Consider the following 17,192-nt stretch of genomic DNA (forward strand, 5'->3'; position numbering starts at 1 on the left):
CATATGGACAAGGCATCACATAGGATCTTACTTTAAGTATCATGTCCTTTTGCCTTATTCAGTTTCTTTAAACATGTGTAAAAACACCTGGAACATAAATACATATACTGTGGCATAAGTCAGACCCATTCGGGGGAGGCGAAAGGACAGAACAATGCCATGTAAAAAATATCCATGTAATACAATCCGTAGTGCAGAAGAAACATCAAAGACTGTCATTCATGCAAGGCAATGATACTACAAAGAAGGGCAATTCATGTGTCCTGTTATCCCCTAAAGCCAATACATAACAAATGAAACTCATCCCAACTACCCTCTGTCTGCTTTTGTGTGATGCCTCTACTGATAACATAATAAGGAATCAAGGTGGATAGCCCATACATGTTTGTGGAGCATCCAACTAGTATCCAGTGTTACCTCTCCTCCCTTTCAAAATTCCTGGCGTGTAAGCAATGTCATGTGTCCCCGTCCCCAGCGGCAGTCACTCCCCCATGTTCCCTCAGGGCAGCCAACATAGCCATCTAGGTTCGTATAACATCTTCAAGTTTATCATCTTTACAAACATTTCTCATCCACACCTCCTCCGCGATCGCCCATTGACAAATATCTTTCATCCATGCCACGTATGTGGGGGGTGTTAGACTGAGTCATTTTGCCTGCACCAACCCAAGGAGGCCAAACATCCTGCTTAATTTTTTTGGGGCAGTTTCATGGGAAGTGCCCAACCCACTGGCTTCTTCTAGGTTAAAGTAAAAATTGTCATCATAGCTTGGGAGTAATTCATCCCCATTATCTCCAAAAGCTGGTTGACTTTCTTGAGAGTGTGACCAAGAAGGTGTTGTAGCACTGAAGGACAGCTCCTAGGTAATGGCAATATTTTGTCAGAGCCTGAATATACTGGGACTGGGTCTATCAAAACTGTTCTGGGGCATGACTTTGGTTGGGACTAATTTGGTTCATAGCCTGACAGGGCAACAGGAATGGTGTTTAGCGTCGGGCCAGCATCAATATGGCAGGTACCTGCATAGATATTGGTGCCATATATGAAGTCAGCTCAGGAGCTGAAAGTGAAACAGGCTCAGTAGGCACAGATGGCGCTGAGTAAGGATTCTCCAGTGGTATCCCAAGTGAAGGCCTCTGTGGATCTATGGGGCCCAGAGGCACGCCAGCAGGAGTTGGGAAGGTCCCAAACAATTCGTAACATGGCTTCTTTGAAAGCCTTGAACTGTTGCAACTTTGTTAACTGCAGGGAACCAGGAGAGGGAATAGCGGTCACTTTGAAGTACTCATGACTTTTCAGGAAGAGAGTATTGAAACCCACTTGGAGTACCTGGGCTTCCTTTTTGGACTTACTTGAAGACTTGAAGCTCAACAATGACATTTTGCAGGAACAGCCCTGAGAACAGGAATGGGTCTGCGCCCTCGACTCCAAACAGTAGCGGAACTTACACAACTTCTTCCATCACTCCCCCAAAACCGCCAGGAAAGGAAAAATAAAACAATAATTAACACTTGTTTTATTTTTCCGTTCCTGCCACGTCTTGGGGGTGGGACCTGGGAGTGATATGCACTGAGGGGAGTGGTAGTGTACTCCCATCACTGCACATGAAGGTTTGGCCGGCTACCTCGCACCGGCCAAACCGTCATGCACGGTGAAAGTTCTCTCCTACCCAGCAATGCAGCTAGATTGGAGAGAGCAGGTAGAGACTCACAGTCTGTACTGGAGAGCAACTCGAGTGTGCTCCGGCCAATCCTGAAGCTGCTCTCATGTGTGAGAGAAGCTTCAGGATTGGCCGCAGGGCATTCTGGGAGTCTTTGCCTTTCCCTGTGAAGAGGAGCAGAAGAACGCGACGAGAACAGCTGAAAAGCAGAAGAACGCAAAGGAGATGGCTGCAGATAAGTTTTTTCTTCATTTCGCCCATGAAACATTACACCGCCCTACCTCCTCACCACTCATCAGGCACACCGGCCGCTACTAACAGCTTGGCTTTATGTTCCTAGACAGCCTTCGGATTCTTCAGTAAATCAAATTACAGTGATTCACACAGAACTCATTTTTACCAAAATAATGAGAGAGGAGCATGATAGGCCTCAATGGGCCCATGGGGACAAAGGATCAGGTCTACAATAAGGACTAACGGGACACTGTGAACTATTATTGTGCTCTCGGATTGTAGAGACGTTGTTGGGGAGCTGATTCTTGGTCTCCATGGCCCCATTGAGGTTTTGGACGATCCTGTTCCACTCTCATGGGTATCTGTCTTATATTCCTGTGTGTAGCTCTGTTTAGCTTTACACCATGGTGTTTATCACACTCTACATGCTGTAAGACACAGCTTGTCCCATGGTTTCTCATTCCCTTTTGGCAGTAGTCCCCCAAGCAACCTCAAGTCCTGAAGAGAGCCTTTTACTCTATGAAGAGACGAAAAGTTGTCAGTATCTTACAAACTGCTCGCCCTTTCATGATGCGCTTGTACACAGGCATCTAAAGGCCTGTTTTAATGGACTAACCAATATGCCGACATAACTTTGAACTTTTGTACACTGCCTATTCATGATTTATTTTGATTGTGGTTTTCTCACATGGAGGTCACTTTGACCTATGCCTTTAGAGAGCCTACTAGAAAATAACATTTACGTCTTAACTAAACCAATTCTCATGGCTGGAGCTTGTTGTTTGTATGTACTTTTAGGTTTTGAAAATCAAATTAATCAGTGTCATTTTTTCTGTTTCTTATCCATTATTTTGGTGTAAGTGAGTTCCGTGTGAACCGCTGTGATACGATTTACGTTGGTTATCCAGGTTCACATAGACATTTATGTTACTCTTGTTTGAGAAGAATATAAATAGTTTGGATTCATAAGGGCACATTCCTCACATGAATTGAAGTTGTGACCCAAACACCGGATACACAACTCACGGGGTCCCTACAAGGTATAAACTTTGTAGTTTTAGCATGCATCATGATCCCTCGCACAGTGGAAAGGAACAATTTTAGAGAAAAGTTGTAAACTGATGAGAAAAAAGTTGGGAGCTAGCTCCAGGGCCTGTGTGTGAAGGAGTTGACATCAGGTGCAAAAGAGTGATGCTTTGACACAGCTTCGACTGTCACTTCCGGGGCAGAATGAGGTTGACGTGGAGCCAAATGGAGCCACTTGCTAGTGTCGGGGGCTATGCTGTAAAATCTTCCCGAATCAGTTGGTGCCTGGGGGGGTATTCACAAGGTGAGGAATCTGTGGTTAGACGTATCCAATGAAAAGGCATGCATGAGATGGTGAGGCTCCAACTAGAGTTGTGGGCGCGGAGTCAATAGATTCCCCAGGAAATTGTGCAGCTTCATTAGACTTGGGAGGAGAAAACAGTGTCCCAGAGAGGATTTGAATGCAAGTGGGCAGAGAAAACTTCAAAAGAAAATGGTTATAGAAGTAGACAATGGTGATGCATAGGATCAGGGAATGTAACAGAGGCATCCAATGGTGAAGAAAAGGAGTGGGCAATGTTACAGAGGTAACCAATGGTGATATAAAGGAGCATGGAAAATGTTCTGTGGACATGAAATACGAGCAATAATGAGACAGCGATTAAAAAACAACACATTGAGACACTTGGGGATCACTGTTGCTGAGCTGCATGCCCTGGTATGTAGGTCTTGGTCAAAGAAGAACTAGGCAAAGTTCAATTTAATGTCAGTGGAGCCATGGGATGGTGATCTTTTCCATGAGGGAGTAATTGAACAGCTTCAGGGAAATAGTAACTACAAATGAGGTCAAATGAGGAGCACAAAATGAATTGAAACTAATGAAGCTCAAGTGTTTGCTTCATTTGAGAATGATAAGTAACTTATTGGACCGAACATTGATAACGTTCACTGCAATTATTAACAAATTCTAAAGATTTAAATCAGTAAGGGCTAGTGAGGTTAGACTAAGAGGGTCCAATCTTGTTACGCATGCAATGGACAAGGAAGGATTTTAAAAGCGATCTAGCAGAGCACACTGTGACTTCTGTTCACCAAAAGACTCTATTTTCGAAACTGAACCCTGAAAAAGTAAATAATATAAAGAGTTTAAATGGGATCTAAATATTATTAATACTCTAAGAATTACAAGAAGGTGTAGCCACAACTATTGAGCTCCTGTAGAAGAAAATGAGCACATGGCCTAGGATCCATATAAATGTACTGAATTCAGTATCTGGGCCTGATCATGTGACAATGATGAATGTTGAAGATGTGCTGAGGTACATGTTACAGGGTCATCGTCTAACGTGAATAGTGATCTGAGGTACTTGCCTTTGGGTAAATATAAAAGCGTTAAACAAATGATTGCATTTTCTTGTTTAGAGGTTTTATGTTTGGATGGATATTTCAATTTTAATCACTGCCGTTTGTACAATATGTTTTAAAGTGTAATCCGAATTTGGATTCCAGTGGTGATACATCTCTTACTGAAAATGCTCAAAAATCCACCTGTGTTTCAGGCAGTGGTTATGTCATGTTTGTTTTTGTTATGCACAATTTGTAATGAAGTTTACAAAACAATACATCCATTTTGGACTTCCTCAATGTAGGCAGCACTTATGACAGCATTATCCTGGAGGCCTGGTAAAGGGAAGGTGGCCGTGGAAGAGAGAATGGCTGCATCTGTGGTTATGTTGACCGATTAAGTATTAAACCAATGTTTGATTTGTTGGTGGAAAAAATACTGGGAAAGCAGCTCCACCAATAGGTACAGAAATAGCAGAAATTCGAATCGCAAAGGCAGGTCAAAGTCTCAGCAGCGTCAAGGATTCTAGCTGCAGCTGAAACAAGGGCTTTTGTAGAACTTGTAAATGAGGTAGGCAATTAACTGCTTTCCAGAAAAAGGGGTTGAATGAAGAATCCAGAATATGTTCTCACCTATCATTAAGAAAGACTGTAGTGCCTGCCTAAGGTTTATCCACAGAATTCTCCACTGTATGAATTAGGGAAAGATTGGAAGGGTCCTTACCCTTTATGAGCACAAGTTCATGACTGAATAAACTAAATATGTGTATTTGCAGGCAAAGCAATCTTACCAATGTGCAGAAGATCTCGTTTCTTGTCATACCCTTCCCCTTTTCATACACTATAGAGGGCCTGACTTGGTCAGCCCTCCTTATTGTCTACAGCGGCCTCACCGATGCACAGAAAGCCTAGTTTCTTGCATTACTCAATCTATTTTGGAGGGAAAGCCACTGTAACCTGAGGGCAACTGTTGATCTACTTTCTGCCTTAACCCTTTGCTAATCACTACAGCAGCAGTTTGAGTTTTGTAAAAGATTGAAGACAGTATCAAAATTGCGGAAGTATTTGAACCAGTTTACAACAACCAAAATGCAAAGGGAAATATTCTCACACAATTGTCAGTTTAACAACCATCTCAGAAGATCGCATCATAGCCAGAGCTAGCTCAGTTTCAAAGATCTTAGAAGAGAAATTCACCCAGTGCATCTCCTCTTCTAATAAATCTGGTCCAATAGGAAAGTCGGGTTAGATCAGCTTGATGCAAGAGGAGGTCACAGCACTCTTCAAAAGGACCTCAATTGCCAATTCAATACAAAAGAAAACGGAGACCAGTTTCCGATCTTCCAGAAGCAATCAAAACATTGACAACTGTAGTCCTTCATGAACTACAATATCATGTTGACCCAACAAGCTGATTAGATGCCAATGCGTTGGGCATTAAAATGATCCACAGCACAGAAGAAACATTGAACGATGTGAGGGAGAGTTACTACAGATTTAAGACTCAGGAAATATACCAGTTCTATTTTTTAGAAATAGGCAAGTTGTCTTTGGTAAGTGGATCATATACTAGTTTAAAAAAACAGAAAGAAATGAGTGGGAGAGGAGGAGCCAAGATGGCGACCGAGACGGCAGCGTAGATTCCCGGCTCCGTGAACCTCCGCATCCCGCACGGATATCCTGTACTAGATCCTCAGTTTGCGCCATGGGATCGTGTCTGTGAAGGAGAGTAGCAACCGATCGTGTGACTCCGGGGTTTCTGGCTACTGTACCGCCTGAGAAATCTGCGGATGAACTTTGCGGCCCGTGCAGCCCCGGAGCCGGGACCTCGAGTGGACGCCTTGGCCGGGTGGCAGTTTAACAACAACGGCCTGTGGTGACTGGGTGGAGTCGGTCCACCGGAGCGGTGCTGCCCCCGGCCTGCATCTCGCCACGGCCGCTCCCGTTGCTAAAGCGTAGTGGATCGAGGGCATGCCCGGGGGTGCAGTTCTCAGACTCTTCGGTGTTTGCCCCTGCCTTTGACGGTGAGCTGCCCGGACACCGCCCCTAGCTCGCCCTGATCCTTGCAGACTGCTCCCGGATTTTCGCGGCTGCTGGTCCTTGGTGGAGACGACTGCTGCCCGAGTCCACGCAACGGCTGAATTTGTACCTGCCCCCGGACCCCTGTCTCCAGCGACGTGGATCCCGAGGTGCTTGTCCCTGGGTCCCGGCCCCCATACGAGTCGGGCCTCCCCCGGCGGCCATCTTGTTGTGATGCAGCCTACTATCCTGTCCACCAGGTCGCAGCAGGATTGGGAGTGTGTGACTTTTGGGAGTGTGGCAGAGCGACCGCGGGGAGCAGTGCTGGGGTACGGCGACCTCCTTGAGGCCCTTGGTGCCCTTCATTTCTCCTTGGCTCGTGGCATCGAGGTCTTGGGGAGTAAGATCGACGGTGTGGCATCAGCGTTGGGACAATGGCGGCATGCGGGTCCACAGTTACACAAGGACTTCCTACACTGCACACAGGAGGATAATGTCGCGGCCATCCCCGCGATTAGTGCGCAGCCGGACACTCCGGACAGTATGCTACCGTATGATCGGCTGACTGAGGGTTTGATCTGTTCCGGAGGTAGTGGTTCCGAGTGGAAGGTGGTGGCCTCGTCCCGTGCACGACCTCCGGTGACCCAGGGACTTTACCAGCAATGTCTGTCTACTTTGGATGATTCAGCCTTCCCGGACCTTGTGTGCAGTTCAGATCCTGTGGCAGCACTGGGAAAGACGTCCCTCCGAGATGCGGACTGTTTTGGCGTTCTGAGACCTTCACCCCACCTGTGTGCGTCGCTTCCCGGTTGTTTTGGGACATCCCTTCACCTTGGAATATCGGACATGGTGCTGGGTCGAGGGGTAGGCATGGGCGGCATCGCCAGGAGTGGTCAGGGTTTAGGCTGATCCCTCGGGGTGGTCATCTGGTAGACGGGCGGACTTATGGTTGTGTACTCCCAGGATATAGCTACTAGCATATTCGGTGCGCAATGCTCCCCATTCCCCCTTTTGTTATGGTCGATTTGGTGCTACTTATTGTTTGCTGTTGGGATACCTTACTGTGCGGGAGGGAGAAGCCGGGGGTACGTTCTGAAGGCCCTCCTCCAGTTTATTATATTTTCTCCACCCCCCCGCCTGGTGGGGTTCTTTCTTATTCCTTTTTCCCTGTTTCTTCTACATTTCGGGTCTAGTTCCAGGGCGACAGGCACACTGCTGGGGGGAGGGGCCATACTCATTTGCAGAGGTGCAGGGTGGGGGGTTGGGGGGGGGACTCTTTTCTTTCTCAGTCTTCCTCTCCTTTTCCATGGCCTCCTTTTTCTTCTCCGTTTCTTCTTGTTTCTTTCTTTCTGGGACCAGCGTGGTACGCCTCTTTTGCTGTGAACCGTTGCCTCTCCGTGTGTGCCACAGTTTCCGGGGGTTCTCTGGGCGTTAGGTATGGGGGCCTGCAGGCGCAACTGTTTTTGATATTCTTCCCCATCATTTCCTGTGTTTGCGCCATGGATTCAATAGATTGCTGGTTATTGCTAACGTCTATCATGCGGCCTGCCCTTTATCGCTGTTGGGAAATTGTTTGGCACCTGATCCTACTGTTTTGTTTCATTATAAAATGAAAAACCCCTTTTCTCCTGGTGTCCTACCTGCGCGGCTCCCGGGCCGAACTATCTTAGTATGAAGATTTTGCTACCGAGGTGCCGCATGTGCTTATATTTGACCTTATTGCTCTGATTGCTTAGCGGCCGGCCCTGGGGGGTTGTAGGCCCATACTTGTCAATGATCGAAATGTCAATAAAGGTTTTTCAAAAAAAAAAAAAAAAAAAAAAAAAAGAAATGAGTGGGGCTATAAGACACAAACATAAACTTGCTGTAATCATTACTATAAGAATCCACGCAATATATCAAGCCATGTCACAATTTGCCATAAAAAAGAATACCATTTGATTTACTGTAAGCCTCTGTGCTCTTCCTGATCCCGCAATATGTCACTACTAGCTGGGGTGACCAGAACACCCCAATATGCTCCCAAAATACAGACCCGGGCAAAACCTAGGATCTAGCACTCCTATTCAATTAGCGGACAAATAATCTGACAGAAGTGGAGTACAGGGTGCCATTCAAAGGAGGCATAGATTTGCAACCCAAATTGAAAGGAAATGGGCTGAATAAAACCTTAAACGCAAGTGAGTTCTTAGATTATTTTATTAATAACTTCCCCATGAAGAAAATCATTATTGCGAGTCACACCTTCAAGCAATGGTTAGGGATGCATGAACAATACGTCAATGAAATAACAAAAAAAGTGTTGTGGAGGCTGTAATGTTTATTCAAAACTGAAACGTTGGGAGCTCGATTGACAACAATGGAGTAGCTCTGGGCTTATTATGGCTGGTATAAGCCTTCTGCTCAAACATCGCAATATTTGTCTTTATGTTTCTCTCTTTTTAATTTAGAACATTCTATCCATAGTGGGTAGAATGTTCTAATGGCCTTAAAGCCCTTCTGTCTTCAGCTATACCGGTTGGTAAAGGCACTCCCCCACCGATACAGGCTATAACTTGGGATCAGAGCCTTTAACAACTGGTATAGCCCTCAGCTGTGGGCTATAAGGCTTTACTCTCCTTTTCTCCTGTACAAAGGGAGGGCAATAAACATACCTTTTGCATAGCAACAGTAATAGTGATTCTGTATCACTCATCCAATCTATAGCTTTTAAAATAGGCCGCATTCCGAAAGGAATTCTGTGATTGGTACTTAGATATCCAGAGTAAATACTTTGGTAACCATACCATCTGTGTGCTTGATTATGTTATCCAGCAGACGGGGATAGCTTGTCAGGTGCTTCATCTCTGAGCCAATTAAGTCTTTGAGCTGAAGTCGTTCACAGTCAGGGCTGCTTTCTGCTTCCTGTAGTAAAGAAACAACACTTATTGAGACAATACATATAAAATGACGACAATACACGCTTAAATCAGTTATACTACACATCATACAAAGTATTACCCTCAAGACCCCAAAGGACATTTCTCTCTTCAAGTGATGGGCAAGATAAGGAAACTAAGACTTGCAAAAAGGACTAATGGATCGAAAGTTCTTGTTATCGTTAAGCAATGAAACTGAGAGGCGGAGTAGATATAGGCACAGCTGGGCCGGGAGTTCAGGGTCAGCGCCTGTGCCATGGAGGCTCCTGGATCACCTCGTCGTAACAGGAGACTGAGGCCAGAGACACGGTGTGGAGCCTGCCGGTAGCCTCGTGAAGTGGAGCGGACACCAAGAACTACAGTGGAGGTAATCTGGACCGGACTGGCGGTGCCCCCTCGCTGCCCTGAATCACCTGGTGAGGTCTATGGAAAATAATTTAGTGGGGCAGTGCGGCACAAAACTGAGAGGTGGAGGAGAGTTCGGCACGGCTGGGCCGGGAGTTCAGGATCAGCACCTGGTACGCCGCAGCTCCCGGATCACCTCATCAGAACAGGAGACTGAGGCCAGAGTCTTGGTGTGGAGCCTGCTGGTAGCCTCGTGAAGCGGAGCGGACACCAAGAACTACACCCCCATGTAACATCATTGATCGATCCATTCAGATTGGAGGAGGTCACCGGAGCAATCCAAACGAGTAAAAATGGCAAAGCGCCAGGACCAGATGCCATCCCAGTAGATTTATTTAAAAGTAACATCACTCTGTGGGATCCTTTATTGACTATAGTACTGAAGGCAATATGCATGACAGGTCTTTTAACATCATGGGGAGAGTCAACTATAGTCCCAATTTATAAAAAGGGAGATTGATTAAACCCCGCCTGTTATAGGCCTATCTCGCTCAGTGATTCCCTAGCAAAGATAGAGCGAAGGATAATACTGGAGAGGTTACAGGACTGGGCGGAAACCCATCAGAAATTGTCTGATTTTCAATATGGGTTCCGCCCAGGGCTTGGCACAATCGAACAATGCCTCAATTTGAACATAATAATTGGAAAGTACGTGAGGATGAGGAAGGGGATGCTGTATTTAGCATTCGTCGAACTCTCCTCAGCATTTGATTGTGTGATACACAACAAATTGTGGCTAAAGTTAAAAGACCTGCGAGTAGAGATCCCAATTATTACCTTTTTGCGAGACCTCTGTACGGGATGTAGAGCCAGGGTGAGATATGGTCCTGGAGGAGAATGCACTGAAACATTTGGCATGGAAAGAGTTGTGTGACAGGGATGCGTATTGGTTCCCCTTATTTTTTCATTGTATATTAATAGTGTGGGGGAGGACCTAGCGACACATGTTAAAGACCTTCCACAAATAGGCGTGCGCCCTGTCCCGGCCCTCCTCTACACCGACGATGCAGTCCTCATGGCCCGTACCCCTTTGGCCCTGCAGCAGCTGCTTACTAGATTAGTTGACTATATGAGTGCACTGAGCCTCCAGGTGAACCAGTCAAAAACATATGTAATGAAGTGTGGGAACAAATTCACAAAATGTAGGGAAATAACGATATCTACTACGAAGATTGAGTTCACTGACACTTTCTTATACCTGGGGGTTTTATTTGATAAGGCTAACTCTTGGAAACAGGAAGCAGACAATAGACAGAAAATGTTTGTCAAGGCTTGCTGGGCCCTTAGATCTTTTGCGATGCGGTTAGGATCTAACCCACCCGCGATGATGCTGAAGATCTGCAAAGCAAAGTGTCTCAGCATAGCCTTGTATGGGGCGGGTATATGGGGACACAAGAAGTGTCAAGGTGTTCAGGTGGCAGAAAATGATTTCTTAAAATATTTGCTGGCAGCCCCAAAAAGCACTTCAGTATATGCAACTTGATGGCCCTTATGTTACAGATATGATCAAGGTAGAACCCATCCTACTGTGGCACAAAATTTGGACATCAGACCATACGGATTTTAATCGGGCAGTAATTAGTGATTGCTTAAAATCAGCCCGGTATTCAAGTATAGAATGGTTAACGTATGTTCAAAGGTTTTTACGAGATATGGGAAAGCCCGAGTATTTTGAAAAAACTGAATTATTGGGCATGATCAGTAGGAAGGCTTTGAAATTGGCAGCTATGGGCCATTTGGATTCGTTAAAATTGATTAATGAAATCTGTAAATCTAGGGTTTTAAAAAATCAATTGATTTTAACTACTTTCACTATTCAACCGTATTTGAAATATGTTTTAAATGCTCGACATAGGTTTAAACTTACACGTTTTAGATTAGACATACATCGTAGGCTAATAACTTATCCTAATATGAATGACTGGTAACAAAAACTGATAAATTGTCCTTGTGACGATAAAATGCCTCAAGATACTATGCATGTGGTGTTATTCTGTAAGTATTACTCCGCGCATAGGAAAAAATATGTTATCCTACTCATTAGACATATGTCTCACGTACAATGCCGCCTTGCATACCTCTTCTTGCAAACACTACAAACATTAGAGGTTTGCTGTAGATGTCATCATTTCTATGGGCTATTTTTTATGCAAGGAAGAAAACCACCATAGTTTCTCCAACCTAGTGAGCATTAAGGAGGATATGAATATCGGCAGAAGTAAACATATAAAGGATAACTAAAAATTTTCAGTTATGTAATTATGGATTATGTGCCTAAACTTTTAACTATATGAATTCAAAGAAAGTTTTAAGTAACCACTTATTTATTTTTTTTAAATGGAACTGGAAATGTGTATAATATTTTATCTTGTATTGTACTATGTTTCTTATTTATATATCTTTGTAACTGCTTTTATGGATGTTCTTTTATGACTCAGAATAAAGATATATATATATATATCTATATATACACACACCAAGAACTACAGCGGAGGTAAGCAGGATTGGACTGGCGGTGCCTCCCCCCTGGCGTGCCTCGGTGGTAGGATACAAGCCGACCTCACAGTCCGCACATGCAAATTGAGGCCAGGGCTCGGCCTAGCAGAAGCGGCCGCCTCAAAGGATACTAACTGACCACGCTGACATACGGGCGGTGGTGTGACCTTGGACACTGCCGTAAGGATAGGCATCCGGTGTGGACATGGGGAGCTATGCATTCGAACCACGGCAGGCCGCAAACAGTTGAAAATAGCACAGCGTGGTCGGCGTCTGTAGATGTGGTGAATACATGCTGAGTGGTATGGCGTGGTGAACCCATGCTGGGTGGTATGTGATGACTGGAGAAGGCCTCGACACACGCTGCAGAAAACCCCTATTCTACATAATACATGGCTAAACCCCATTCCAAAGGGGAAAATAATGTGGTAAACGAGGACACCCATGGTAATGTGCTGTGGTACAGCAAACATTGGTGCTTGAGACAGGAGCGTCAGAGGCCTGCAGTTTCCAGCTAAACTATCTGACTGTGTCTAAATATGGGGACAAGAGAGTTGAAATGCATCAATAGTGTGACTAAGGACTAGTGCAATTCCGGAACAGTGCAGTGAGTTCTCCCACATCTCGCATTCCCACCTGGGCGATATTGGCGTCATATGCGATCACCAGCTGACACCACAGGCATCACGACTCCTGGCCGGGTGGGGTGTGTGCAACGCTGCCACAGTCGCATAGGATTACCTTCTTTTAGGTCCCACTGCACGGGCAGCTGCCTATGTTAGGAAGCTAACGATCATGAGTGCTCACAGTAGGGGAGGCAGACCAGCAGCAGGCAAGACAAGAGGCTCTGAGAAACAACCCTCGGATACTGGTTTGGAGGGGGGGCAGCCCACCGGGATGGCAGAAGGGAACACCCTAGAAGCAACACTCCTGGCAGTTGTCACGCATCGCAGAAACAGAAAAGAGGATATCTAAGGTCAAAGACAAGATTCAGCTCGAAAAGCCTGAACATGAAGCACGTCTTGGCAGTTATTCAAGCAAAAAACGAGGACTTGGAAGCTCTCTCTTGCTACAATAATTTACACATAATTGGGGTCCCAGGATCTAGAAATGCTGTCAAAATAGAAACTTATATTGAGAGTATGCTGGTGACAATATTTGGTGCCAAGAACTGATAGAACGAGCACACCGTGCATTCATGACGCAGCCTTTTGCCTGGGACTTACCTGCATTCCATCATAGTGAAGCTTTTGAATTCATGTGATAGGGATGCTGCCCTCTGGCTGGCCCGAGAAAAGGACCAAGTCCAATACCAAAGAAACAAATTCACTTTCTATCCTGATTTCTCTTTGGCTAGAAGGGAGTTTCTACCAATCAAGCACTAGCTACAAGAAGCAGACATTTCCAATTCCATGTTGGACCCGGCATGCCTACATTATGTGGAACACTGAGGTGAGCAGAAAATCTTCACGATGCCTAAAGCGGCCACGGAATACCTGAAGACACTCTCACCTGGTAAACATGCCCAGGGCACAACAAATGCAGAAGACAAAGAAATTTGATGGGCTACACTAAGCATTAGGCCTCACCAGGAGCTACTTATAGACACTCAGCGACTGCCTGCAGCCGCAGTGGCAGCTATTACCGGCATGGTGTCGTGACAACGTTAAAGCTGCCGACATCCAAGCTGATTTAAGATGCATATCTATGATCCTGTGAACCCGGCTACCTCCGTACACCTGAATGGGGACTGGGAACCTGATGAATACCAGTGAGGGAGCACCCCAGATGAGTCTAACACATGGTGCTACAATTTATTTGTTATTGAGTGTAATGCTAAACTGTGAAACTATACATGTTCATTGTTTTTTTGGGGATGTCTTTGGCCAGTTGGAGTAGCTGAAGTGGGAGGGGAAGAATGTTGGGATGTTCGAATCTTGTATACCCACACAAAACATACATTGTTCTCCATGATACGCAGAGAGTACAGCATAGAAGCCCATGTACCATTCCCATTTCAGGGAAATGTGTCAAGAATTCCTGTCATGCGAGGGGAGGAAAACGGTAACCAGCGAAAACGGACTACATCTCCCAGGATGCTTAGCGGTTGAGAGGTTATGTAAACAGGAGAGCTGTTACATAACTCAAGGAAAACACGCCCTTATGTAAACAGGAGAGCTGTTACATAACTCAAGGAAAACACGCCCTTATGTAAACAGGAGAGCTGTTACATAACTCAAGGAAAAAACGCCCTTATGTAAACAGGAGAGCTGTTACATAACTCAAGGAAAACACGCCCTTATGTAAACAGGAGAGCTGTTACATAACTCAAGGAAAACACGCCCTATAAAGGGAGGAACCGGGAGGTACAACGCTGTCGGATATTGTGTTTACACCGACGTACCTGCTTAGTGAAGGGCAGTGTTCCGGAGTGGTGCTCCAGTAAGGCAAGAACGGAGGTAGGTCGAGTCGTTACTCCCTGGGCCGTGTCTTGCCCCATCGTCACCTGTGAAGGACCCGGAAGCTCTACCGGATAACCATTGAGCTTAGCTTTTTGACTCGGCTGAGTCAAAGCGCAGTGGCGCTTTTGCTGGTTGGAGTCGTAACTCCCAGCCCGACCAGAGATACAGGGACTGCCAGCTGTAACGCACACCAGGAGGTGTTTGCCGCGTTACAGACTCGGAAGTCCACGGGATCGATCGAGCGGCTGCTCTCGGTTCAGTCTTCTTTGCTTGTGATTGGGGTATCGGTGACGCATCACCAGGAGGTGACTCCGCGTCCCGGTGCAGTCTGAGGAAGAGGTTGAGCGGCTTCTCCCTTCAGGTAGAGACCCCGACTGGGTGTTTCCCTGACTCCTCGATTCTCCCCAACACTCTTCGTGCCCCTCACAGCCTACCGATTGGCATTGTCGGCCATTTCATTTCTGCCCTCTGTTGGCATACGCCGGGATCGGCGTATATGCAGAGGACGGTTAGGACCATCCGTGCTGTGGGCTGGTAACGTACTTAGCCTGGAGGATTCCAGTGACTATAACCTTTGTTTATTCCTTGTATTATTTTTGCCTTCATTAAAATAACTAAACCTTCACAAGTGGTTGCGTTCTCATTATCGTGTCTGTTAAACGATCCTGAGACGTTCAGGGCGTTACAAAATGACTACATGGCGGTGAGCAGGAGATAGCATAAATGTCATTATATAGAATGTACTTGGCTCAATAATCCCCGTAAGGTTAGGCTAGTGCTCCGGTTTCTAGATAGGCATAATATACACTTGGCTATATTGCAGGTAACACATTTGGATAGGCGATCAGACAGCACTAGAGTAGGGGTGGGCGGAATTTGCGGAATTAACCTTCGCAAATTATCGCGAGAATGTTTAAAATTATCGCAAACAAGCAGAAATATCGCGAAGATGCGGAAGTTTTTTTCCGGCATGTTCGCGAGATTTTCTGCATGGTTGCGGGTCGCCAACTTACCCATGTGGTTGCTTGCGGGCGCGGCCATCTTGTTTTGAGTTGTTCTCGCGGTGCATGATCGCGAGAAGAAAGACGTGATCGCGCGACGCATGACGTCACTGCGGGCGCGAACTGTCGCGAGACAGCGCAAATGGCTAAAAACAATACAACATCTCATGGAGAACGCGACCGGATCAAGAAAACTTGTCGGCGAACGCAGGGATTCAGGTAAGGCGATCGCGCGCGCGCAAGAATGTATCATTTTACAGCGCGAGCAAGAAACAAATTATCGCCAAGCTGCGGAAACCGGAATTTTTGACATTTTCGCGCTCTCCGCGGAACGCAAAAATGTCAAATTATCGCAATTTCCGCGAACGGAACGAAATTTTTGCCCAGGCCTACACTAGAGGTGTCCGTTGGATATCATGCCAGCTAGCCTCCTCTTATTCTACATACTCAAAGGGGGGGTACTACTTTTGGTCAAGAACATGGTACCCTTCACGCTCATTATGCGGATGACCAGGGCCGGCTATTAATTGCACATAGGACGATAACTGTCACTGCTGTCACACAAGTTACCATCTACGGATACTAGTTAACACCTGGAGACTGATATTTTCCACTACGCCGACCCATATCCTCTGGGCAGGGGATCTCAATGCATACCTCAACACATACCTAACCCTGCAGAAGATCGCTCGGCAAACACCGGCTGGCATGGGAAGCAGGCAGCTATGGTGATCCAGAGTGGGATGGAAAAATATGTGCTGGTCAATGCCTGGTGACTAAGACACCCTACACAGAAGGAGGGCACATTTGTGTCCTCTGTACATGGCATATGGTCAAGATTGGACTATTGGCTTATATCTACTAAGGTCTGCAGTGGGGAGAAGATCCATGCTACTTACCTAACACTTTATCAGACCATTTGCCAGTCCTTATGCGACTGGCGCATGTAACTCCCACACCGCTCACTTGGCCTTTTCTCCCAGCAGCACTCCTAGCTGCGGCATTCATAGAGGAGGTGTGGAGGAGGTGTGGAAAGCGATCGTAGAGTACTTTGCATTAAATATCGGCTCAGTATCAAGCTGGGGCTCTCTGTGGGAAGCCTTTAAAGTAACAATACATAGGACATGTATAGGCACTCAAGTGGGGGTACTGAAAACAATTCGTAAACAGCTAAAAAACACTAAAGATGAGCTTAATTCCCTGGGGAGAGAATATGAATGCCAGCCAAAAGAGGCCAGATTGGCTTCTATTAGGGAACACATGACCAAAATTGAGACCCTTGCAGAACAAGAGGCGCGATTCATTTCTAAGCATCACCTCTCACGTACGTACGTTGAAGGTGGGAGGCCTAGGCAAAGCCTTGAGCAAAACCTAAAGGCACAGAAAGGCAGAGACTCCATTGTCTACTTGGTGAATGATGATGGGATCGCACTCAACTCCAGCTCAGATATACTGAAGGAGTTCAAGAGATTTTATGCAAGTCTATATGAGCCACGCAGCTAGGCATCACTGATTGAGCTTGGCCATTATTTAGAGAGGGTGACACTGGCATGGCTTTCGCCAGGGCAGAGAGAATACTTAGCTCAGCCAGTGACTGTGGAAGACGTCGGAGAAGCCATACGTGCC

General features: G+C 46.0%; 1 protein-coding gene across 1 annotated transcript in view; it reads right to left on the minus strand.

The window, feature by feature from the left end:
* LOC146770421 (rho guanine nucleotide exchange factor 11-like) overlaps positions 1 to 17,192 on the minus strand; it is a 327,379-nt gene that overhangs the window by 173,957 nt on the left and 136,230 nt on the right. Inside the window, exon 9 of the mRNA XM_085640471.1 lies at positions 9,071 to 9,188. Coding sequence (XP_085496597.1) covers positions 9,071 to 9,188 — 118 coding nt within the window. The remainder of the gene's footprint in view (positions 1 to 9,070; positions 9,189 to 17,192) is intronic.

Source organism: Triturus cristatus, unplaced genomic scaffold (genome assembly GCF_964204655.1).
Source record: "Triturus cristatus unplaced genomic scaffold, aTriCri1.1 SCAFFOLD_367, whole genome shotgun sequence".
Lineage (NCBI taxonomy): Eukaryota > Metazoa > Chordata > Amphibia > Caudata > Salamandridae > Triturus > Triturus cristatus.